At 42.8% G+C, this 24843-nt stretch overlaps 1 protein-coding gene across 1 annotated transcript in view; it reads left to right on the top strand.

The window, feature by feature from the left end:
• adgrb3 (adhesion G protein-coupled receptor B3) overlaps positions 1-21537 on the top strand; it is a 711502-nt gene extending 689965 nt beyond the window's left edge. Inside the window, 4 exon segments of the mRNA XM_055635039.1 lie at positions 14417-14452; positions 15667-15771; positions 15886-15939; positions 20710-21537. Of these exon segments, the coding sequence (XP_055491014.1) occupies positions 14417-14452; positions 15667-15771; positions 15886-15939; positions 20710-20898 (384 nt within the window). The 3' untranslated portion in view covers positions 20899-21537.
• Positions 21538-24843: the final 3306 nt, after the last annotated feature.

Here is a 24843-nt window from a genome sequence, read left to right as displayed (position 1 = left end):
TAGCCTGAAACAAAGTGCACGATTGGCCAACTGGCAGACAACTCATTGTTAAATGTGCTTTGATTAGACTAAAGGTTACCCGAAATTTTTCCGGTTTTTCTCTAATTTAATAAAAAAATGTGCAAGTCTTCTTCATATCGAGTTTCAGGGGTGATTTATATACTTTTTTTTACACAATATGTGAACATTTCATGTAGTTTGGTGACTTGGGTCACAAAATCCTATTTCTAGACACATTTTTGATGCTCGGCCCACAGCCTAATTTAAGAGCAGGTCTATTAGTGGGCAGTTGAAGAGCAGTAGGGACAGCACAAGACTTAGTGTACGTTTGCACATTATTAAATCCTGCTTAAGTTTTGATTGTACTTGGTGCTTACGGATGCATAGAAACCATTTGAATAATTAATTGCATCTTGTGTCAGGATTGTTAATTCTACAGATTATGGAAGTCAGTAAAACCAAGAGATTCAAGTCAGTTTATTGTGTCACATGCACCGGATCTGAACCAGAACAACGAGATTCGTACTCTCTGCAGCACCACAGGCACATTATACACGACAACAACAACAAATAAATATACAATAAATTATTTGTTATTCTCAGTAAACCAAGCCAAAGATCCTATAGTAAGCAAGATAGACCACTCCTTCTAAATGCAATGGGCTGACGTGTAGTACGCAACGGAGCGGAACGTGGGCCTTCTTTTCATCCATTTCAGTAACCCGACTAGACTCGCAGTGTAATCAGCGTTGCGGGGGAACAGTTTGTGTTAATAAATTATAATTCTGAAAATGAGAAGATTTTTCCCAAATAACTTTTATTTTTACGAGGATGTTTCCGTAACCGGCTTCCGTCTCCGTGGGATCTTTGGTGCGGAGATGGAAGCCGGTTACGGAAATGGGGCCGAAAATTACCCATGAATCTGCCCATGACCGTACTACGTCTTTTTTCGTCCAGTGATCTATCTTGGTTGCTATATTTGAACCAGACCATGATAGCACTACAATAGTGCAAAGCCTGTCGTGGTTTGGTGCTGAGGAAGGGTCATGGTTAGGATTGTGCAGGTGATTCAAGAATCTGATGATTTACGGGAAGAAGCAGTTCTCAGCCTTCTCTACCTTCCAATGGTGGCACTTCTTGAGTGCTGAGAACTATATTCTACACTCAGATAGACACAAAATGCAGGAGTAACTCAGCGGGACAGGCAGCGGCTCTGCATTCCCTCTCTCTCTCCATCCCTACCCCATCTACGTCACACCAGCTTTCATTCTCACCTAGCTACAGCTTTATCCCTTTATCATTGATACTTTTTTGCATATCTTTCATTCATTTGTTCTATATCTCTCTGCATCATCATCTATATATCTCATTTCCCTGTCCCGTGATTTTCAGTTTGAAGAAGGGTCTCGACCCGAAACGTCACCCTATCCTTCTCTCCAAAGTTGCTGCCTGTCCTACTGAGTTACTCCAGAATGTTGAGTCTCTCAACAGTTTAAACGAGCATCTGGGGTTCCTTCCTACACTTACACTATATTCTGCACTCTGTATTTCCCACTTTGCTCTATCTATTGTACTTGAGTTTGACTTGATTGTATTTATATGTAGATGATCTGATCTAGATAGCATGGAAAGCAATGCTTTTCACTGAACCTCGGTACACCTGTGCCTTTTTTATGAAGGGCGGCACAGTGGTATAGTGGTGGAATTTCTGTCTTCTGTGCCTTCCAATGGTGGCAGCAAGAAGTGAGCTTGCCAGGGTGGTGTGGGTCTTTGATGATATTTTCTGTCTTCATGAGGTAGGACATTGTATAGATCATTACAATGTTGAGGAGATTAGTACCCTCGATAGACCAGACAAGGTCTACCTTCACATTCTGTAGCCTCCTTCGTTCTTTGGTATTTGAGTAACCAAACCAGGCCATGATGTAATCAGTCACTATCTCTCTACCATATACCTGTGGAAGTTCAACAGAGTATTCAGCAAGGTTACACAGAAAAGCTGGAGAAACTCAGTCAGCGGGTGCAGCAGCATCTATGGAGCGAAGGAAATAGGCAACGTTTCGGGCCGAAACCCTTCTTCAGACTGATCAGGGGTGGGGGGTGGACGGGGACAAGAAAGGGAAAAGGAGGAGTAGCCGGAAGGCTGGAGGGTGGGAGGAGACAGCAGGGGAGCTGAGGAAGGGGAGGAGACAGCAAGGACTAACAGAATTGGGAGAAGTCGATGTTCATGCCCCCGGGGTGCAGACTCCCCAAACGGAATATGAGGTGCTGTTCCTCCAATTTCCGGTGCTGCTCGCTGTGGCCATGGAGGAGACCCAGCAATATCTCCGTGAACTGACAAGTAGAAGGGTTGGCGAGATTTCCTTGTGATTGCATCAATGTGCTGGGCTCAGCTGTAGGATAACACCAACTGGGGCACTTAGTGCCAATGGGGCAAATGGATATCCTCTGTTTGTATCAAGAGGGGAGAGAGCATATCAGAGTACCTCCAGGCTGATGAACATTTGCTTCCAACCTCAGAGCAATGATAATGGGCAGCTTCAGTCTGCTTGCTAATTAAGATTTAAGTTTATTATTGTCATGTTTGGTTTAGTTTAGTTTAAAGATACAGTGTGGAAACGGGCACTTTGGCCCACCGAGTCTGTGCCGACCAGCGTTCCCCATACATCGTCCCCCTACAGCTGTGTAGGTCCATCCTACTACACCCTAGGGATAAGTTACAGAAGCTAATTGTGCTACAAACGTGTACGTCTTTGGAATGTGGCAGGAAACTGGAGCACCCGGAGAAAACCCACACGGTCACAGGGAGAATGTGCACAGGGAAACTGCAACATCTGGAGAAAGCCAACATAGAAACATAGAAAATAGGTGCAGGAGTAGGCCATTCAGCCCTTCGAGCCAGCACCGCCATTCAATATGATCATGGCTGATCATCCAACTATGTATCCCGTACCTGCCTTCTCTCCATACCCCCTGATCCCTTTAGTCACAAGGGCCAGATCTAACTCCCTCTTAAATATAGCCAATGAACTGGCCTCAACTACCTTCTGTGGCAGAGAATTCCAGAGATTCACCACTCAGGAATCAGTCTGGTGAACCTTCTCTGTACTCCCTCTATGGCAAGAATGTCTTTCCTCAGATTAGGAGACCAAAACTGTACGCAATACTGTACCCTGTACAACTGCAGTAGAACCTCCCTGCTCCTATACTCAAATCCTTTTGCTATGAATGCTAACATACCATCTACTTTCTTCACTGCCTGCTGCACCTGCATGCCTACTTTCAATGACTGGTGTACCATGACACCCAGGTCTCGTTGCATCTCCCCTTTTCCTAATCGGAGACCATTCAGATAATAGTCTACTTTCGGCACGGACTTGTAGGGCCGAGATGGCCTGTTTCCGCGCTGTAGTTGTTATATTGTAATTGTTATATGGTTACTTTCCTGTTTTTGCCACCAAAATGGATAACCTCACATTTATCCACATTATACTGCATCTGCCAAACGTTTGCCCACTCACCCAGCCTATCCAAGTCACCTTGCAGCCTCCTAGCATCCTCCTCACAGCTAACACTGCCCCCCAGCTTTGTGTCATCCGCAAACTTGGAGATGTTGTATTCAATTCCCTCGTCCAAATCATTAATATATATTGTAAATAGCTGGGATCCCAGCATTGAGCCTTGCGGTACCCCACTAGTCACTGCCTGCCATTGTGAAAAGGACCCGTTTACTCCTACTCTTTGCTTCCTGTCTGCCAACCAGTTCTCTATCCACATCAATACTGAACCCCCGATACCGTGTGCTTTAAGTTTGTATACTAATCTCTTATGTGGGACCTGGTCGAAAGCCTTCTGAAAGTCCAGATACACCACATCCACTGGTTCTCCCTTATCCACTCTACTAGTTACATCCTCGAAAAATTCTATAAGATTCGTCAGACATGATTTACCTTTCATAAATCCATGCTGACTTTGTCCAATGATTTCACCACTTTCCAAATGTGCTGCTATCCCATCTTTAATAACTGACTCTAGCAGTGTCCCCACTACCGATGTTAGACTAACTGGTCTGTAATTCCCCGTTTTCTCTCTCCCTCCCTTTTGCCTTCTTATGAGTTTACTCTTTTCTCATGATGTTAGCTGGGGAATTGACATTGGCCAGACCATGGGGTAAACTTACCTAATCCCCGTCAAAATGGTGTCATGGAATTTTTTTGTCACCAACTCAGCCAGCAGATACCGGGTGCCCTTAGACAGGGCAGCACGGTAGCACAGAGGTAGAGTTGCAGTCTTGCAGTGCCAGGGACCCGGCTTTGATCCTGATTTTGGGGAGGTTGTTCCAAGATTTAAACCCAGCAACAAATTACAGGCTACATATTATTCAAGTACGATTGTGCTTGGAGGGGAACCTGATGGTGACGGCGTTCCAAGGCATTTTCTGCTTTTGCCCTTCTTGGTTTTGAGCCAATATGATCAGGAAGTACTGCTGCAGAAGCCTAGGTGAGGAACTAGTGCCTATCTTTAATAACTGACTCTAGCAGTTTCCCCACTACCGATGTTAGACTAACTGGTCTGTAATTCCCCGTTTTCTCTCTCCCTCCCTTTTTAAAAAGTGGGGTTACATTAGCTACTCTCCAAAGGTAAGCATGGGAAGACTTGTGAAGATTTTTCAACATGATGAAAAATGTCCACAAGAGCCCCGAGTCCTGACGAGTGGCCATTACCGTAAATCTCAGAGTTCGTATCAGGGCAAACTCTTGGAATGAACTTGTACCGTGGGACAGGGGTTTGAGGGGAAGAAGCTGTTTAAAGTATAGTAGGGCACACTTTCAAACTTCTGTCTTTTCTGCCAGATAGGAGCCGCAAAGGAAGTATAATAGAGGATGGAGAATGCATTCTTTTGGGGCACAGGCGTTGAGAATTATTTTGGAGAAAGTATTGTCACCCACCTTCACGTATTGTAGTCTGTGGGTCAGAAAGTCAAGGATCCAGTGGTAGAGGGGTTGCTGATTCCTAGGTGTTTGCAGGAGTTTGGAGATGAGTTTGGATGGGATTATGGTGTTAAGGTGGAGCTATAGTCGATAAATAAGGTACTACACATAGGTGATTCCGAGGCCCTGGACACTCTGGTTTCACAAAAACTACACCATGGTCTTAGGGATTCTTGCAGCAAAGGAGACGCACATCACCCTGGACCTAATCACAGATACTTTCCAAGATGCTACCGATTTCCTGAATGGACACTTCCTTATTGCAGGGATTATGTCTGATTGTTAGATCACATCTTTCAACGGAGCCAAAATGACAATAGGCGGGTGGGTTATTCACAAACCCTAGGCCAGACCCTAGCTCGGCCCTAGCCTGCCATTACAGAAATATAACAACAAAGTAATGATGTCTTGGAGCCTCTTCTCCAACTGCGAGTCTCACCTGCGGGCTTCAGCACCTTCTTGCTGAAGTTTGGTCCAAGGCTGTGATGAGTTCTAAAGCCTTATGTGGTATTATTAACTTCCAGCTCTTGCTGCCTGTTTCAGTGTACGTAATCATGTTCCTGGCCGGGAGCTTTGATATTCTCGTCAACACTCATTTATCAAGCCAAGGTCAACATGTCATTTATTCATTCGTTGCTTGTGGAATTTGCACAAATTTGCACCTCTGGGCTGAAATAAACCATTGCTTGCTAGCTTTCTGTCTTGTTCCTGCCTCATCTGCCTCTGTTCTCTTGTATCAGCCTCTGCTGTCTCCTTGTCTTGTACCATATTCTGTTGTCTCCATGCTGGTTGCACCACCCTCCACTCTCTCCTGATTTCTCATACGACCCTGTACTGTCTCCTGACCTTGTACCTTACCAGATGCTGGTTTATACCAAAGATAGGCACAAAATGCTGGAGTGACTCAGCGGGTCAGGCAGCATCTCTGGAGAGAAGAAATACGTGACGTTTCGGTTCAGAATCCTTCTTCAGCATTTTGTGTTTATCTGCTGTCTCCTTTATTATCTGGTACCACCCTCTACTTTCTCCTTGTTGGCTGGTACCACACTCTTTTGTATTCTTGTTATTAACCATCCTCTGGTGGCTTCTCCCAAGTTCTACTGTCTATGTGTTCTCTTCTGCCAGTCTCTGCCGTCTCCTTCTTGTCTTGTACCACCTCCCGCTGTTTCTGTGTTGCCTTGTACCACCCTCTACTGTCGTCTTGTTTTATACCAGCCTCTGCTATCTTCTTGTTTAAGAAAAAACTGCAGGTGCTGGAAAAATCAAAGGTTGTCAAAAAATGCTGGAGAAACTCAGCGGATGAGGCAGCATCTATGGAGAGAAGGAATTGGCGATGTTTCAGGTCGAAACGTCGCCAATTCCTTCTCTCCATAGATGCTGCCTCACCCGCTGAGTACCTCCAGCATTTTTTGTCTACCTTCTGCTATCTTCTTGTTGTCATGTTCCAGGTTCCACTGTCTCAGTGTTCTCTTGTAACAGACAGCACTATCTACTTGTTACTTTGTATCAGCCTCTGCTGCCTCTGAATAGTTGTACACCTGGCACTGCCATCTGAAGAAAGATCTCGACCCGAAACATCACCCATTCCTTCTCTCCAGAAATGCTGCCTGTCCCGCTGACTTACTCCAGCATTTTGTGTCTACTGCTATCTCCCTGCTGTTTAGCCAAATTTCTGGAGTGCACTTTGGAAAATGGCCATTGCCATACTTTGCCCAGTAACCAGCCACAACTTTTACAGAGCTAGGCAGGCTGCAACATTAATGTTCCTTCAAACGTTGCCAGCAAATCAGGTGACTATAATGTTAAAGGCTCCTGAAACCCATTTGTTGAGCGGATGTCACCCACATCCACTGATATGAGGATTCCATTGACTTCCAATGCAGAATATCCAGCCACATCTTTATGATGTATCCCTGCACTGTTCTGATTTTAGTGAGGTGAGAGGAGGAGGAGGTGGGGATATTTCACACAACGTACACTTCACTTGTGCACTCAGCTGCTCTCAATATCTCTCCTCCCATGTCCAGTAAGAGAAGGTTCTTGTTGGATTGTAAGGGTGCTCATTTTAAGCCTGCTAGTGCCATCCATTGGTCTCTGCTCAGACTGTTCCACTGCCTGATGTCTTTTCCCTGGCTCCTTGCAGGCCTGAGTCGGCTCTCTTTACCAACTTGACACGGCGGTCTTTTGCAATTCTTCCTCTAATCTGCTTTCAGCGGTTTATTATATTAAATCCCCCATCAGACCTTTAATCCAGGTTTTCATACACTCTCTCGGGTATCCTCTGAGCTTCTAACAACTATAAAGACTTAATACATCATGATCGACAGCCGTGGTATTGGAAGATTAAGTCGTGTAATTGGAGTGACCAAATCTCCTTTCCACAGATAACTCGGTTCAAATAGAAAATGCTGATGTCTTCCCCTACTGGTGCAATCAGAGAACAGAATAGGCATAGGGGAAGTTGCAGAGACTGGTCAAACACGCTGCATCTCTGACCAGACGTGTACAGTTGTGCTTGAGATCAAGTTGAAAACTGCCGGGAGCTTTATTTTCAAAATGATTGGCTATGTTTATCCTCAGTATCATTGTGCCAATATTTCACAATAAGAAACAATATTATTATTAATAACTGTGCACAATTTTCTGCAGCTGTCAAGAAGGTTCTCAGGCTTTGAGTCTGCTTGTCTACAATGGACTTGGAGAGCAGAGATATGGACTAGGGGGTAGAACCTTAGCCCTCTCAGTAGCACCTAAATAGAACCATATTGTTGTTGATTCTTCTTCTGATGTTTAGTTCTGTTAACTAAATCTCTGGCGTAAAGGAGTGCAGGTCACCTGTACTGAAAGAAAGCTGACCAAAACCAATTTCTGTCTGAGTGCTGTCTAGAGATGTCAGCTGTGTTATGTTGAAACATATTTGAAATCACTGTTTCTCAAAAGGGAATTCTGGAATCCCTGTACATGGCCTTCGGACTCTGCTAAAAGGTTTAAGCAGCGACTACAAAATAGACATTGTAACGGCAAGTTCCGTCACCATGGGTCTGCGTGATGTCGTCTTGGATCTGCGTTCTGCGAGTGATGTACCCCCCCCCCCACCTCTCCCTCCTCCCCCCCCCCTTATTCAAAAGACAAGCCCTCTCACCCCACTATTATCTCTCCCTCTCTCTCCCCAAATTTCAAACTCTTACTCCCCCCCCTACTTTATAAATGATTAACCCCCCCCCCCCCCCCCCCCCCCCCCCCCCCCTCGCCCCCCACCCCCCCCCCCCCCCCCCTCCCCCCCCTCTCATCCAGGGTTATAGGCCAAATTGATGGGTCATAGTTCCACATTCATTAGATTAAAGTCCATTTTCCTGGGTTATGTGTAGGAAGGAACAGCAGATGCTGGTTTAAACTGAATTTAGACACAATGCTGGAGTAAATCAGCGGGACAGACTCGCAATGTTATAAAATTTTGAGATTTAAAAAATCAAGTCTACAATTTATCCCATCAGATAAAGCATGAAAAGTACACAGCTTATAATAAAAATCCAAATTAAAATTAAAAATTTAAAAGAAAAGATAACACATGAAAAAAAACTTTAATTTGATACCTAATTCACTTTCATATCTTCAGTATTAAAAAAATTATTACCATTTTCATACTCGGAAATTAGCATTTTGTTCCCTATTGCTTTTCCATTGACTTAACACAAAAGCTGTGATCGAGGACAGTCAAAAGCCCATAACTTTCTTTAAAATTAAGAAAACTGAATGAAATTTTCAGTTATTATAGATTGAAGCAGTCTGAAACAAATATGAAACATCTTACTTGGATGACCTGAAATTAAAGCATATAATTAGTTAGTTACCTAATTGTAGCTAATTACAAAATTGACCGTTGTGACGGAAATAGTAATAAACCCCCAGACTGCCTTGAAAATTCAAAAATGTAAGTCCGTAACAGATAGGTATAACCATATAACCATATAACAATTACAGCACGGAAACAAGCCATCTCGGCCCTATAAGTCCGTGCCGAACAACTTTTTTTCCCTTAGTCCCACCTGCCTGCACTCATACCATAACCCTCCATTCCCTTCTCATCCATATGCCTATCCAATTTATTTTTAAATGATACCAACGAACCTGCCGACACCACTTCCACTGGAAGCTCATTCCACACCGCTACCACTCTCTGAGTAAAGAAGTTCCCCCTCATGTTACCCCTAAACTTCTGTCCCTTAATTCTGAAGTCATGTCCTCTTGTTTGAATCTTCCCTATTCTCAAAGGGAAAAGCTTGTCCACATCAACTCTGTCTATCCCCCTCATCATTTTAAAGACCTCTATCAAGTCCCCCCTTAACCTTCTGCGCTCCAGAGAATAAAGACCTAACTTATTCAACCTTTCTCTGTAACTTAGTTGTTGTTGAAACCCAGGCAACATTCTAGTAAATCTCCTCTGTACTCTCTCTATTTAGGTAAATAAATTACAATTTCTAGCAATAGACCAAGTCTTTATGGAGAAGATCATTTGCTAGCTGGTACATTGGCATATCATAATCAGTAGCATCATCATACTCCTCAGATTGTAACCAATAAGCAACTCTGTACACCATGTTTTTCCTCAACTTTTCAATTTTGGCATTGTAAACTACAAGTTTTTGCTCTTCAAACCACTCATGACATGCCTTTCTGCCCACTACTTTCCCATTAAGAATGTCCTGTAGATCATCACATTTGGAGTAGTCCAAATTCGGATAATCTTTGCGAATGCTGTCAAAATCAGTCTCTTTTGCTGGGCATTTGGATTGACAATTTTGCATTTCTTCTTCGGAGACATCTGTTTAAAATGTAAAGAAAAAAAACACTGAACAGCATTAACAGAAACAAGTTATTATTTGCAGTTTTAGGAAAAAAGGTAGAAATGATAAAGTTAAACACTAAAACAAATAGTAAATACCCAACAAAAAAATCATATTCATAATTTAATTGAATTAATCAATTCAATTAAATTAATCTAATCAATTAAATTCATCTAAATTCAATTACTAGATCTAAACATCTATCCATTTCTTAAGAAAAGGCTATTTTTTTTAAATAGCCTAAGTACCCAAATAACAAACTAATCCCATTCACACATGAATTGATAATATAACATGATTTTTAAATCTCACTGTCATGAACTTACATGCCAATTGGAAGGAATTTAATGTTTAATTCCCATAAATTAATCTAGAAACATCCACTCTCAATATAATCAAAATTATTATTTTTTGCACAATACATGTGACTAAAACTGTTGTGGATATTTAGTATAAAAATATTGATTATGGATAGACAATTACACAAAATATATACGATTTATGACATGATTGTCCAAAAAAAAAGATAATTTTAATCATCTTGCCAATGGGTGTTTCTGGAATGTGATCGATTGGAACATTGCCTTTGCCGTGAATTTTAACCCCATATCGGCAGGCAAAGACATGGCCAAATCGTTTGATGACTAAATAACATTTTGAGTCGTAAAATTAGACTAAAGCCACCCCAAGAAGCAAGATTATATGTGAAATACACGACTTACCCTTTGTTTTGTCCTGATATTACGATCCGTCACGTTGAAGGCGTTGAGGACGTTCAAAGTGTTTTTTTACTTTAATCCAAATATTAAATTGTCCAGCAAATAAAAAAAAGTTTTCACGGGAACTGAAGTACGATCAATTTTTCTTCATTGACTAGCAGCCCGAGGAAATCCCTCTCCGACAAGCGATACAAACCTGCATTTTAATCTCCCCCCCCCAAAGGTGCCGTAGTCTAGTCGCACACACAGCCAGTGGCAGATCTGCAGCGCCGCTGAAGGTAGGTTTTGTAACATCGCTACAACATCTCTGGAGCGATGAAATGGGTGACTCTTCTTCAGACTGGGCTATCACTGCTGTTGTACCTGATTTTCACCAAATCCTTCAGAAAGTCAGGGTTCCCCAAACACCAACTGAGCTAATCAGACTCCAAGGAGAATGTGATTTATCGCACCAGATCGTTTTCTAATTTGGGACTCATGAGCAAAGTAACTCTTCTGCTGTTGAGGTCTTGGATTTTTCAGAGTGAACCCATTGTTTTTTATTACTAGAAGGTCTGCCATCTTGTTGTCAGTTGATTGGGCTTCTAGGACCTTGAGTCTGAATAAAGTGGGGGTAATTTCCCAATCAGAGTAATGATACTGAGAGAATGGTACTTTACAACTTGGTTTCTTCATATCACAAAGATCTGGTTTTAGTGAGTTTCATAGTTTAATTGCCACAGAGAGCTTCTCAAAACATTTCCTGATTCACGATTCTGCGGTTAATCAATCCATATCGGAGAACACTCCCAATTCAGCTGTTATCAATTCTTAAGCTTTTTCACTGAACTTCACAGACCTAACTTTACTTACATGTGGCTTGTTCAAGTTGAAAACACTATAAATTTATTGGTCTACTTCTGTTCTCACTGTAAAGTTGCTCATATAAAGTTGGCTTGTGTTTTTATCATGCTTTTAGCTGTTGGCCAGTGGCGACAGAACTATCGAGCAATCACTAACCCATTGCTAAGCCAAGCAAAGAACTCCATTACTTTTTTTATAGATTGCCACAAAGAATCAGAGAATGTTATGCAGTTGTTTCCTACATCAAGGTCACTGTTCCCTTACACAGTTAGATGACTTTCATGAATGCTAGCATCTTGAAACCTTGCATCCAAGGTAATTTTGTGGCCTGGGGTGCATGATGTCAGGGAACTGGAGAATGGTCCTCTGCTGCTTGCATTTATGGAAATTTGGGCAACGTCGATAGGGGAGAACCAGTGGATGTGGTGTATCTGGACTTCCAGAAGGCTTTCGACAAGGTCCCACATAAGAGATTAGTATACAAACTTAAAGCACATGGCATTGGGGGTTCAGTATTAATGTGGATAGAGAACTGGCTGGCAAACAGGAAGCAAAGAGTAGGAGTAAACGGGTCCTTTTCACAATGGCAGGCAGTGACTAGTGGGGTACCGCAAGGCTCAGTACTGGGACCCCAGCTATTTACAATATATATTAATGATCTGGATGAGGGAATTGAAGGCAATATCTCCAAGTTTGCGGATGACACTAAGCTGGGGGGCAGTGTTAGGTGTGAGGAGGATGCTAGGAGACTGCAAGGTGACTTGGATAGGCTGGGTGAGTGGGCAAATGTTTGGCAGATGCAGTATAATGTGGATAAATGTGAGGTTATCCATTTTGGTGGCAAAAACGGGAAAGCAGATTATTATCTAAATGGTGGCCGATTGGGAAAGGGGGAGATGCAGCGAGACCTGGGTGTCATGGTACACCAGTCATTGAAGGTAGGCATGCAGGTGCAGCAGGCAGTAAAGAAAGCGAATGGTATGTTTGCTTTCATAGCAAGAGGATTTGAGTATAGGAGCAGGGAGGGTCTACTGCAGTTGTACAGGGTCTTGGTGAGACCACACCTGGAGTATTGCGTGCAGTTTTGGTCTCCAAATCTGAGGAAGGACATTTTTGCCATAGAGGGAGTGCAGAGAAGGTTCACCAGACTGATTCCTGGGGTGTCAGGACTGTCTTATGAAGAAAGACTGGATAGACTTGGTTTATACTCTCTAGAATTTAGGAGATTGAGAGGGGATCATAGAAACTTACAAAATTCTTAAGGGGTTGGACAGGCTAGATGCAGGAAGATTGTTCCCGATGTTGGGGAAGTCCAGGACAAGGGGTCACAGCTTAAGGATAAGGGGGAAATCCTTTAAAACCGAGATGAGGAGAACTTTTTTCACACAGAGAGTGGTGAATCTCTGGAACTCTCTGCCACAGAGGGTAGTTGAGGCCAGTTCATTGGCTATATTTAAGAGGGAGTTAGATGTGGCCCTTGTGGCCAAGGGGATCAGAGGGTATGGAGAGAAGGCAGGTACGGGATACTGAGTTGGATGATCAGCCATGATCATATTGAATGGCGGTGCAGGCTCGAAGGGCCGAATGGCCTACTCCTGCACCTAATTTCTATGTTTCTATGTTAATCAGCCTCCACGCTGAACTGGGGCAATACCCTGTTAATCCTCTGCATCTTTTCCAGTTTAATGACATCCTTCCTATAGCAAGGCAACCAGAACTGTACATGGTGCTCCAAATGTGGCATCACCAGCGTCTTGGACATAGTTTTACATAATGACCCAACTCCTGTACTCAATGCCCTGATGAATGAAGGCAAGCATGCCAAACACCTTCCATGCCCAGTCTACATGACTTGAAACTTCAAGGGACAATGTACCTGTACCCTTGGGTCTCTCTGTTCTGCAACACGCCTCTGAGCACTACCATTTACAGTGCAAGTTCTGCCCTAGTTTGTTTCACCAAAATACAAAGTTTGAATTTGCCTAAATTAAACTCTATCTGACATTCCTTGGCCCATTGGCTCAGTTGATGAAGATCCCATTATAATCTTATGTCAAGTCCTTCCACAGATGCTGCCTGACCCACTGAGTTCCCCCAGCAGATTGTTTGTTGCTCCGGAGTCCAGCATGTGCAGCCTCTTGTCTCTACATCTTAATTTGTCCCCTCTCTGGCCCAGAAATGTTGAAGCTCATTGTCAGGGTCTTATGCGACCCCTATATTTAGTAAGGGGGCACCTTTGTCCAGAGGAATTGTTCACAACATACGATGTTCAGGATAATAAGGTAGTACTGATAAAATAAATAATGTATTTCAATCGCAAGTTATTGGGTATTTTTAAAGTGGACATTGACAGATTCCTGATTAGTACGGGTGTCAGGGGTTATGGGGAGAAGGCAGGAGAAATTGGGTTGAGAGAAAAAGATAGATCAGCCATTATTGAATGGTGGAGTAGACTTAAGGGTCTGTCCCACTGTACGAGGTAATTCAAGAGCTCTCCCGAGTTTTAAAAAAATCGAACTCAAGATAAGCACGTAGAATGTACGTCGCGGGTACATCGGAACTCAGGACGTCTCTTAGCGGCTCGTAACGCTAACGGCAGGTACTTGGGAAACGTTGTAAGCTCGTGAAGATTTTTCAACATGTTGAAAAATGTCCACAAGAGCCCCGAGTACCTACGAGCGGGCGGCTATTACCGTAATTCTCCGAGTTCGAATCAGGGGAAACTTGTGAGAACTCTTGAATTAGCTCGTACAGTGGGACAGCCCCATTAATGGGTCGAATGGCCTAATTCTGCTCCTGTAACCTATGAACGTATGAAACCGGAACTTTATCCAATTCTCTATCTCCATCAACTGCATAATTGGAATGTGTCTGATACGGTAACCTGTTTTAACATTGCACCAGTGAAATGTATCTTAAAATACATTTTAACAAATGGGGCGAAAATTAGAAGATCAAGTTGTTTTTCAAAATCATTGCACACCTAAACCCATCTAATGAATCCTTTGATGTTTTGCAGAGAAGAAAGTCTCGTTATTCAGACCTGGATTTTGAAGTAAGTTTCGGGGGCCAAAAATAAAATGAATCTAAAATGCACAACACTTTCATTTTCCTAAATGGATTCACCCATACAACTAACCAACAATTATGTCAATCTTTGGTAATTCAGCAATACTGGTCAATAGGGAGAAAGAAAACAGCCTTGACCCCAGCTCCCAGCACCTCCCCAGCGATTACTCTGAGTGCACACAATTTCCCAACGACTTTTCAACAAGTATTTGAATGTCTGGAAGGTTTTTTTATTGCTTATTCTTCAATTTCCAGTATTGGTTCTTTTCCATATAACCATATAACAATTACAGCACGAAACAGGCCATCTCGGCCCTACAAGTCCGTGCCGAACAACTTTTTTCCCTTAGTCCCACCTGCCTGCAATCATACCATAACCCTCCATTCCCTTCTCATCCATATGCCTATCCAATTAATTTTTAAATGATAAAAACGAACCTGCCTCCACCACTTCCACTGGAAGCTCATTCCACACAGCTACCACTCCCTGAGTAAAGAAGTTCCCCCTCATGTTACCCCTAAACTTCTGTCCCTTAATTCTCAAGTCATGTCCTCTTGTTTGAATCTTCCCTATTCTCAAAGGGAAAAGCTGGTCCACATCAACCCTGTCTATCCCTCTCATCATTTTAAAGACCTCTATCAAGACCCCCCTTAACCTTCTGCGCTCCAGCAAATAAAGACCTAACTTATTCAACCTTTCTCACTGAGTATATCTGTGATTCAGACTCAAGGACTAGAAATTCATCCACTCTCACTTGCACTAAACATGCAACATAGTGGGGCAGAGTAGTGTACAACAGTCCCAACATCTAGTCCCACTGAAGTCAGTAGAACCAAATCTTAGTGGCAAATTGCCACTCTCAATACAACTGTCCTGCATACTTAACACAATCATGCCTTCTCATCATTTGGAGATAACACAGTCAAGGTTACACCAATTTTTTTACAAAGTCCGTACATTGACAATGCGTGTGCACTTATTAAAATTCATCGTGCGATTATTATTTTCTAATGTATGTTCCTGACATTAATTGTTATTTAAATATATTTCTTTACTTGTTCTCTCGGAAACTTTGCTGCAAAATGAGCGGATTTCCCATTTTTAATTACTAGGCTCATTCCTGTAATTGCATATTTTTGATTTGTACAATTTTTCATAAGTTCACAATGGCAAATGGTGTAATCTGATTTGGTTCGCAGAAAGTCATGCACACAAGAAAGCGGCACATGGAACTCTTTCAGGAACTCAATCAAAAATTCCAGACTTTGGATAGGTTCCGTGAGCCTCCAGGTACAGGCAGTGTGGTGAGTACAGATTTGTTTATGTACAGGACGACTGAAACAAGCTTTTGCAATATCAGAATGTTACAACACATCATGTACAGATGTATTCACTGGTTGTTTTGCTTGCTTCTAAAGAATGAGAAAACATGGGCCATGTCAGCAGCTATGTACGAAAGGGGTAGTGGAAGTGTAAGTATTGCAGCTCAAGTGATTCTGTCTGTTTGTATTGAACGCATCACAACCATGTGTGCATGTACTCCATCCCATCATAACTACATTATGCATCTCTGCTTCCCATCTTCCATACTTGATCTAAACTGGGTGCAGTTAGTTCATTAATGTGGAATAAAAGAATAGTTCCAGTAGATTTTTTTTTTAAGTTTTGTTTATTGTCACGTGTACAGTGAAAATCTTTTGTTGCATGCTATCCAGTCAGCAGAAAGACAATACATGATTCCAATCACATTTACAGTGTGTGTGAGTACATGATATGGGAATGATGTTTAGTGCAAGTTAAAGCCTGCAAAGTCCGATCGAGGATAGTCCCAGTCCCAATAACCACAGAGCTATCAGGTTGTTTTGAATGCCCCTCCAGGACTTTGAGAAAAAGAGTCTATCACCCTTACCTCAAACTGGCCTGGAAGTTATTCCAATGCAATTGACATTTAATTTCCCTCTGAAGTGCACAACCAGCCTTGAAGGCAGCCCACTGTTGTCTTCTCTAGTGCAATTCCCACAATACCAGCTTAGCTACCCAAGTGACATCCTGTTAATCAGTAAACCTTGATAAAGGGGCAGCAGAGGCAAAGGTTGTCTGGGGAAAAGTGGGTAAACACAAAAAATGTGCCAACATCAGTTTACATTCATAAAAACCTTTATGCAGTATAACTGGAACTTTATCAAAATGTTGTGTCAAAGAGGGAAGTTCGAAGGGACACCCCAAAGGGTACATGAGAGAGGCAGACTGCTTTACCATGGTGCAAGGCAGTAATGATCACTCCCCTTCTATTCACTTCTATGATTTGGTCTACCAGCAGGCACTTCAAAGCTGGAGAGACACCACCAGTTTGCTCCATATCTACAAAAAGATAAGCAAGCCCACATCATCACCACACAGACCCTAAATACATTCAGTTAGGCTTCAATGAGCTGGCTACAGAATCTGCATGCTCAATACCAGACTCCTGAAACAGACACCATTCTGAGCCCTATCACGAGAGGAGATTACTGGACAGTCAAAGGAAGATTCAAGAAGTCCTCAAAGCCTCCTTGGGGTAGTGCAACAACTACATTATCTCTTCTGTGAATTTCTGATTCATCTCACTCCATTTGGAGAACTTTCAGGATGGCACTGTGAACCTCAAGTGCTTGGAAGTACAGAAGGCCTGTAGAAAAATGCACCACGTCGCAAACAAAAAGCACCAGGGCACCTCCTGCCCCATGATCAGTGGAAATCTCTGCAATTCCTATATGGGTTCATCAGTCAACATTCAGCCAACAGCACTGGAGTGGAAGCAAGGCAACCGTAGTCCTGAGGGACTGCATAAGCAGGAGATGTTGATGTAGAAAGGAAATTCCAAAGCCTTTGCCTCAGTAGCTGCAGGCACAGATACCAATAGAAAAGCACTGGAGACCACAGCTGAGGAACAAGGATATGTTATACAGTTGTGGGATTTCAGAAATAGAGAGGGTAAGGTTATGAAGGGATTTGAATATTGGAATAAGAATTAAAAAATTGAAAACATCAGGAACATTCCCACAGGACACAAGCAGTGCACATAATTGTTTTAGCGGTACAATAGAATATTTGGTTAACCCCCACATGTTGCATCATTGATTCTTGTGGCAATTTGTTCCTTGAAATGAAATGATTGGCTGCTGGTTAGTTATTAGCTCCTTCAGCAAACACGTGGTTTGTCCAAGTTACAAACTTGCTTCACACACCACACAAACCTCAGTCCTCAGGGTTCCCTTCAGCAGATGCAAACAAACTGAAGCAACTAATAAATACAATAGTAATGCCCCTGTCCCACTTAGGAAACCTGAACGGAAACCTCTGGAGACTTTGCGCCCCACCCAAGGTTTCCGTGCGGTTCCCGGAGGTTTTTGTCAGTCTCCCTACCTGCTTCCACTGGCTGCAACCTCCGGCAACCACCTGCAACCTGCGTGAACTGCACGGAAACCTTGGGTGGGGCGCAAAGTCTCCAGAGTTTTCCGTTCAGGTTTCCTAAGTGGGACAGGGGCATTAGACACAAAGTGCTGGAGTAACCCAGTGGATCAGGCAGCATTTCTGGGGGGAAAAAAGAATAGGTGACATGTTGGGTCAGGACCCTTCTTCAGACATGCAATACAATGCATTTATTTTGACTAGCCACCCACAGGTTTCAAAGGGAAATCAATGCCCTTGGTCACACGTGGAGACTGTCAGTGAATAGGAATGCTTTTCTCCCTGTAGATTTGTAAGATTGCAACTGTGTATTTTTTGTTATTTTAAAGTTGGGGTTAATGGAATTAAGTCGTCATCTGTCTGAATGGTGGTACAGAGACAAAGGCAGGAACAGCCTAATTGTATTCCTGTATTATGCCCCACACACCATTCTGGAAGGAAGACTTGTGGGGCACTGAGCCACCTACACAATCTATTGTGATTGACTAGAGAGAAAGTGAACCTGAGGCCCTTTCATGCAGCTGCAGCAGTTGATTTGCTGCGAGCATTGTTTCTCAGCCATTCTGCAAAGTGCAATCCTGGAATCTCCAATGAGGCTTCTACGGGGGGAGGTAAATTAAGTCTTAATTGCTGAGCAGTGCTCTTGCTTGGTATCCGATACATAGCTTGCAGACATGAACGCCACTAGTTGAGTATAGAAGTTGGGATGTAATGTTAAAATTGTACAAGGCATTGGTGAGGCCAATTCTGGAGTATGGTGTACAATTTTGGTCGCCTAATTATAGGAAGGATGTCAACAAAATAGAGAGAGTACAGAGGAGATTTACTAGAATGTTGCCTGGGTTTCAGCAACTAAGTTACAGAGAAAGGTTGAACAAGTTAGGGCTTTATTCTTTGGAGCGCAGAAGGTTAAGGGGGGACTTGATAGAGGTTTTTAAAATGATGAGAGGGATAGACAGAGTTGACGTGGAAAAGCTTTTCCCACAGAGAGTAGGGAAGATTCAAACAAGGGGACATGACATGAGAATTAAGGGACTGAAGTTTAGGGGTAACATGAGGGGGAACTTCTTTACTCAGAGAGTGGTAGCTGTGTGGAATGAGCTTCCAGTGAAGGTGGTGGAGGCAGGTTCGTTTTTATCATTTAAAAATAAATTGGATAGTTATATGGATGGGAAGGGAATGGAGGGTTATGGTCTGAGCGCAGGTATATGGGACTAGGGGAGATTATGTGTTCGGGACGGACTAGAAGGGTCGAGATGGCCTGTTTCCGTGCTGTAATTGTTATATGGTTATATTATTATATGGTTAGACGCACATTCTAACTGGGTCTGTAAGTGCAGCTGATGACGGGAAAACTGCATCTCTGTGGATAAATGCACTCCAATAAACAAAAAAATGTGGATTGTTACTTTTTAAAGATGAGAAAGCAACAACTGAGACTATTTTAATTGTATAAGCAGTTTATTAGACAAGGGAGTCATGGGGAAGGGGAAGATGCAGGAAAGTGGTACTAAAGCCAACATTGAAGCAGCCTTCCTGTTATATAATGATACAACATGGGACTGAAGGGGTCTACTGCTCCGATTCCTGCATCCTTGCACAACGGGCACACACTTTTATGGCTTATTATCATAGACAAACATCCAAAGGTGCCCTACTGGATCATCACAAACAAAATAAAAAGATGCTGTGCCACAGAACCTTGTAGTTACACTCTCAATTTTATACACTAAAATGGTTAACGTATTTTAAAAGACTGCAAATTAATCTTGCCTGCTGCCTCTTAGGAAATTGATGTGGTGTTTAAGGAAGGCATTGCAAGTGGAAAGTGATGAATTTGGGGGTAAAATACCACAAGCAGGCAGTGAAGAAAGCGAATGGTATGTTGGCATTCATAGCGAAAGGATTTGAGTAAAGGAGCAGGGAGGTTCTGCTGCAGTTGTACAGGGTCTTGGTGAGACCACACCTGGAGTATTGCGTACAGTTTTGGTCTCCTAATCTGAGGAAAGTCATTCTTGCCATAGAGGGAGTACAGAGAAGGTTCACCAGACTGATTCCTGGGATGGCAGGACTTTCATATGAAGAAAGACTGGATAGACTCAGCTTGTACTCGCTATAATTTAGAAGATTGAGGGGGGATCTTATAGAAACTTACAAAATTATTAAGGGGTTGGACATGCTAGATGCAGGAAGATTGTTCCCGATGTTGGGGAAGTCCAGAACACGAGGTCACAGTTTAAGAATAAAGGGGAAGTCTTTTAGGACCGAGATGAAAAAAACATTTTTCACACAGAGAGTGGTGAATCTGTGGAATTCTCTGCCACAGAAGGTAGTTGAGGCCAGTTCATTGGCTATATTTAAGAGGGAGTTAGATGTGGCCCTTGTGGCTCAAGAGATCAGGTGGTATGGAGAGAAGGCAGGTACAGGATACTGAGTTGGATGATCAGCCATGATCATATTGAATGGCGGTGCAGGCTCGAAGGGCCGAATGGCCTACTCCTGCACCTATTTTCTATGGTTCTATGTTTCTACAAGAGTTTGTGGTTGTTGTAGCTAACGGCATGGTCACTATTGATGGAACAGTTAGAGAGAGTGCTGAGATGGAGGAGGGCATGAATGAAAGGAGAGACGAGGCCACAGAGGTATTTTACAACATCAAAATGAGTTTTTTTAATTGTATTGGCTGCCTGTCTGAAGTGATATTCCTTTGATGATACTTAAACGTTACAGCAAACTTTGTGAAGTTAAAATCAATAGGTACCACTAATGCTGCATTCATGTGTTTTTTACAGGATAACCCAACACCCAGCAAGCATGAATGGGACACTTACAAGAACCCTAGTGACTACCAACACTATTCGCCAATGAATGTATTGGATACAGACACAAAAGAAGCATTAGAATTGAGACAAGCTGAATGGGAAAAGTGTCTCTCTATACCCTTAGATGTGCAGGAAGGGGATTTTCAAACTGAAGTTTAAATTCAAGTCAATTATAAATGAAATCTCTTGCACTTGCACTTCAGAAATTTTTACAAAAAACCTGGTCTGTACGTCTGGACTCTCTTAGAGTAATTTAGGGACTTTATGCACCAGGAATAAGATGTCCATGTCTTTAACATTTCTCACTACCTTATTTAGTGAGAATACAAGATGTACAATTATTACCATCATGTGTTGTACGTTAATGTGGAATGAATTTGTAAGGTAATCTTTATAGATAAACCTCAAGCAAAGATACATGTTGTACTAGCTTCATTTGGTTTAGTTTTAAAAAGAAAACTTCACCATGAAGCGCAATGTATATATTTATGCAGTTTTTAAGATTTATAACAGTCTGTTTGGCCATTACTACACTTTTTACTTTATAATATAAAAGCAAACAATTTTCTGTCATTTAAATGAATGGTTGTTGAGCTACGTTCTTCATTGCTTTCAATGCAATAAAGTAATACTCTCACTTTTATATGAATAATATATTTCACATCTTTATTATTGCAGATCTCACACGAAAGCACAGAAATAGCTTTCTTGGCTGCAAACGTGTATAAAATATTTAAAATGTTGTATGGTGTAAATAAATTTTTGTCTACATATTAGTTTCATCTACTTCCTACATTTTATAGACCAGTCCACAGTTGATGCAGTTCCCGGTGATGTCTCAAATGTCCCTCAGACATTGGATGCAGCAGATATTGCACACTATTTTGTTTTAAACTTCAAATTCAGGTCAGCCTGAAGACCACCAGTGTACACGGGTTCCAAATAATACATGAGCTCTCAGAAGCTTCCTCAGTTTCTCGGGGTACTTACTGCTGCTGCATTTGCTGCTGTACTTACATTATTTCAAAATGGACATCCTTGGCCATACTGCACTATTCATGAAGTGAATTGAGTTAGATGTAGCTCTTAGGGCTGACGGAATCAAGGGATATGGGGGAAAAGCAGGAAAGGGGTACTGATTCTGGATGATCAGCTATCAGCATATGGAATGGCGGTGCTGGCCCGAAGGGCCGAATAATTACTCCTGCACTTACTTTGTTTCTAAGCACTGAGCTATATTAATACACGGTATCTTAATGTGAAAAATAGCTGACATTCATACCTACTTCATAAATGGCCACTTTCACCATTTGCCGTTTCCCTTCAGTCAATTTGACCTTGGTGACTGTAGAGAGTGTTAAGTTGGGTATTGAAGATGCTGGAACAGGTGGGAAGGAGATAAGCAGGTTTACCCCTAGTGGAACAGTGGGCCAATGCATATTGTGTGGCTGAGCCATTGTCAATGGCTAGAGGGTGCAGCTACGTAGCAGTGGCACTCAGCATCTTAGAGCGATAGACCATGGACCAGGCCCTTCAGCCCTCTGAATCCATGCTGACCATCAAGTATCCCATTTTACTCATCACATTTTATTCTCCCAACCTTCCCTTTGAGGAGATGGGACAAGAAGATGTCATTCTGCAGCCAGTGAAGATGGATATTCAATGTGTGTCTTAACTACAGTGGACTTCAACTGTAATCATAGTTTATATTGTACCTCTCTTTCTCTGAAGATTGATTTGCTACTCCGGGGTTACTGATGAGAGTTGGGACAACCGCTCCTATCAACTGCCTCTCGCCTCTCCATTGTCAGCTTCAAGCTGTGGACACAACTATCTTTCCTTACGTTATTAATGGTTCCCTTTGTTCATAACCACCATCGTATTCTTTAATCATCATCTTGACAATGGCCACACTCAACCTTCACTTCTTGCCCTTCTCCCCTTGCTCAACACCCCCCCACTCCCCTCTCCAAATGCTGTGTTTTCCAACAATGGAAAGCAGACACAAAATGCTGGAGTAATTCAGCAGGTCAAGTTCAAGTGAGATCAAGTGAGTTTATTGTCATGTGTCCCTGATAGGACAATTCTTGCTTTGCTTCAGCACAACAGAAAATAGTAGGCATTGACTACAACACACATGATAATGGGTTATTAATGTTCAGAGTTTTGTCCGAGCCAGGTTTAATAGCCAGATGGCTGTGGGGAAGTAGCTATTCCTGAACCTGGTCATTGCAGCCTTCAGGCTCCTGTACCTTCTACCTGAAGGTAGCAGGGAGATGAATGTGTGGCCAGGATGGTGTGGGTCAGTGATGATACTGCCAGCCTTTTTGAGGCAGCGACTGCGATAAATCCCCTCGATGGAAGGAAGGTTATAGCCGATGATGGACTGGGCAGTGTTTACTACTTTTTGTAGTCTCTTCCTCTCCAGGGCGCTCAAGTTGCCGAACCAAGCCACGATGCAACCGGTCAGCATGCTCTCTACTGTGCGCCTGTAGAAGTTAGAGAGAGTCCTCCTTGACAAACCGACTCTCCGTAATCTTTTCAGGAAGTAGAGGCGCTGATGAGCTTTCTTGATAATTGCATCAGTGTTCTCGGACCAGGAAAGATCTTCAGAGATGTGCACGCCCAGGAATTTGAAGCAGCATCTCCGGAGAACGGGTGACGTTTTCGGGTGGGAACTTCTTCAGACTTCAACCCTTTTTCTCCTGAGGCGTTGCCTGGCCCACTGTAATGGGAATCTGAAACACTCCACAAGAATGATATGGGACGATTTTCAAGACGGGCTGGTAGGTTTGTTTCCTGTCGGGTGAAGGCAGTAAGAGCATGGTTGCAGAACCAAGCTGGTTAAACTGAGTTCAGGCCCCAGATCAGCTGAAATCCAACTGAGTGATAGAGGTAGCGACAGGCAGTGACAGATTTGGACTTGAGGCCCTGGCATTTAAAGCATTCCAGCCCAAGCTGAACTTGCTGAAAAATAAGGCTTCGTTTGATTTAACATCGCAGCAATGTCATTTTTTGTTCAAACATACAAATCTGAGCACATAAAATAAGGAGTGTTGTCATTTTGACTTTGATTACAATTTCTGTTTATTTTTCCAGGAAGCCTGACCCTCCAGCCCTTGAGTGCACAGATCCCTCTGGCCTTTGCTAGATGGCCAGTCTCAGACTGAATGACCTTGTCATGTAGTCTGTGCTTCAGGATCAAACTTCATCCCGGTAGTCTGTGTGCATGCTGCTCACAAATGAATGTTACTGTGTTTTTGTTCTATAAACTTATGTTCCAAACATCTCCTCCTGCACTCAGACTGAAGTTTCTCCCCTGATGCACGTTCCTTGGTAAAAGACCTACCTCGAATGGTTACACAGGATAGTTCACCCTGTGCTTGCCACCAGTTAACACAATTGCCTCCAACAGTATTCAACAATTGTGTTTTCTCTGCTCCGGAAAATGTTGTAAAATGCTCAGATCCTGAAAGCAATACCATGCTGAGTTTAGTTTATTATCACATGACTTGGATAGGCTGGGTGAGTGGGCAAATGTTTGGCAGATGCAGTATAATGTGGATAAATGTGAGGTTATCCATTTTGGTGGCAAAAACAGGAAAGCAGACGATTATCTAAATGGTGGCCGACTAGGAAAAGGGAGATGCAGCGAGACCTGGGTGTCATGGTACACCAGTCATTGAAAGTAGGCATGCAGGTGCAGCAGGCAGTGAAGAAAGCGAATGGTATGTTAGCTTTCATAGCAAAAGGATTTGAGTATAGGAGCAGGGAGGTTCTACTGCAGTTGTACAGGGTCTTGGTGAGACCACACCTGGAGTATTGCGTACAGTTTTAGTCTCCAAATCTGAGGAAGGACATTATTGCCATAGAGGGAGTGCAGAGAAGGTTCACCAGACTGATTCCTGGGATGTCAGGACTGTCTTATGAAGAAAGACTGGATAGACTTGGTTTATACTCTCTAGAATTTAGGAGATTGAGGGGGGATCTTATAGAAACTTACAAAATTCTTAAGGGGTTGGACAGGCTAGATGCAGGGAGATTGCTCCCGATGTTGGGGAAGTCCAGGACAAGGGGTCACAGCTTAAGGATAAGGGGGAAATT

The sequence above is a fragment of the Leucoraja erinacea genome, chromosome 5 (genome assembly GCF_028641065.1).
Source record: "Leucoraja erinacea ecotype New England chromosome 5, Leri_hhj_1, whole genome shotgun sequence".
Lineage (NCBI taxonomy): Eukaryota > Metazoa > Chordata > Chondrichthyes > Rajiformes > Rajidae > Leucoraja > Leucoraja erinaceus.
The sequence above is the reverse complement of the archived record's forward strand: the minus strand, read 5'-3'. Positions and strand labels throughout refer to the sequence as shown.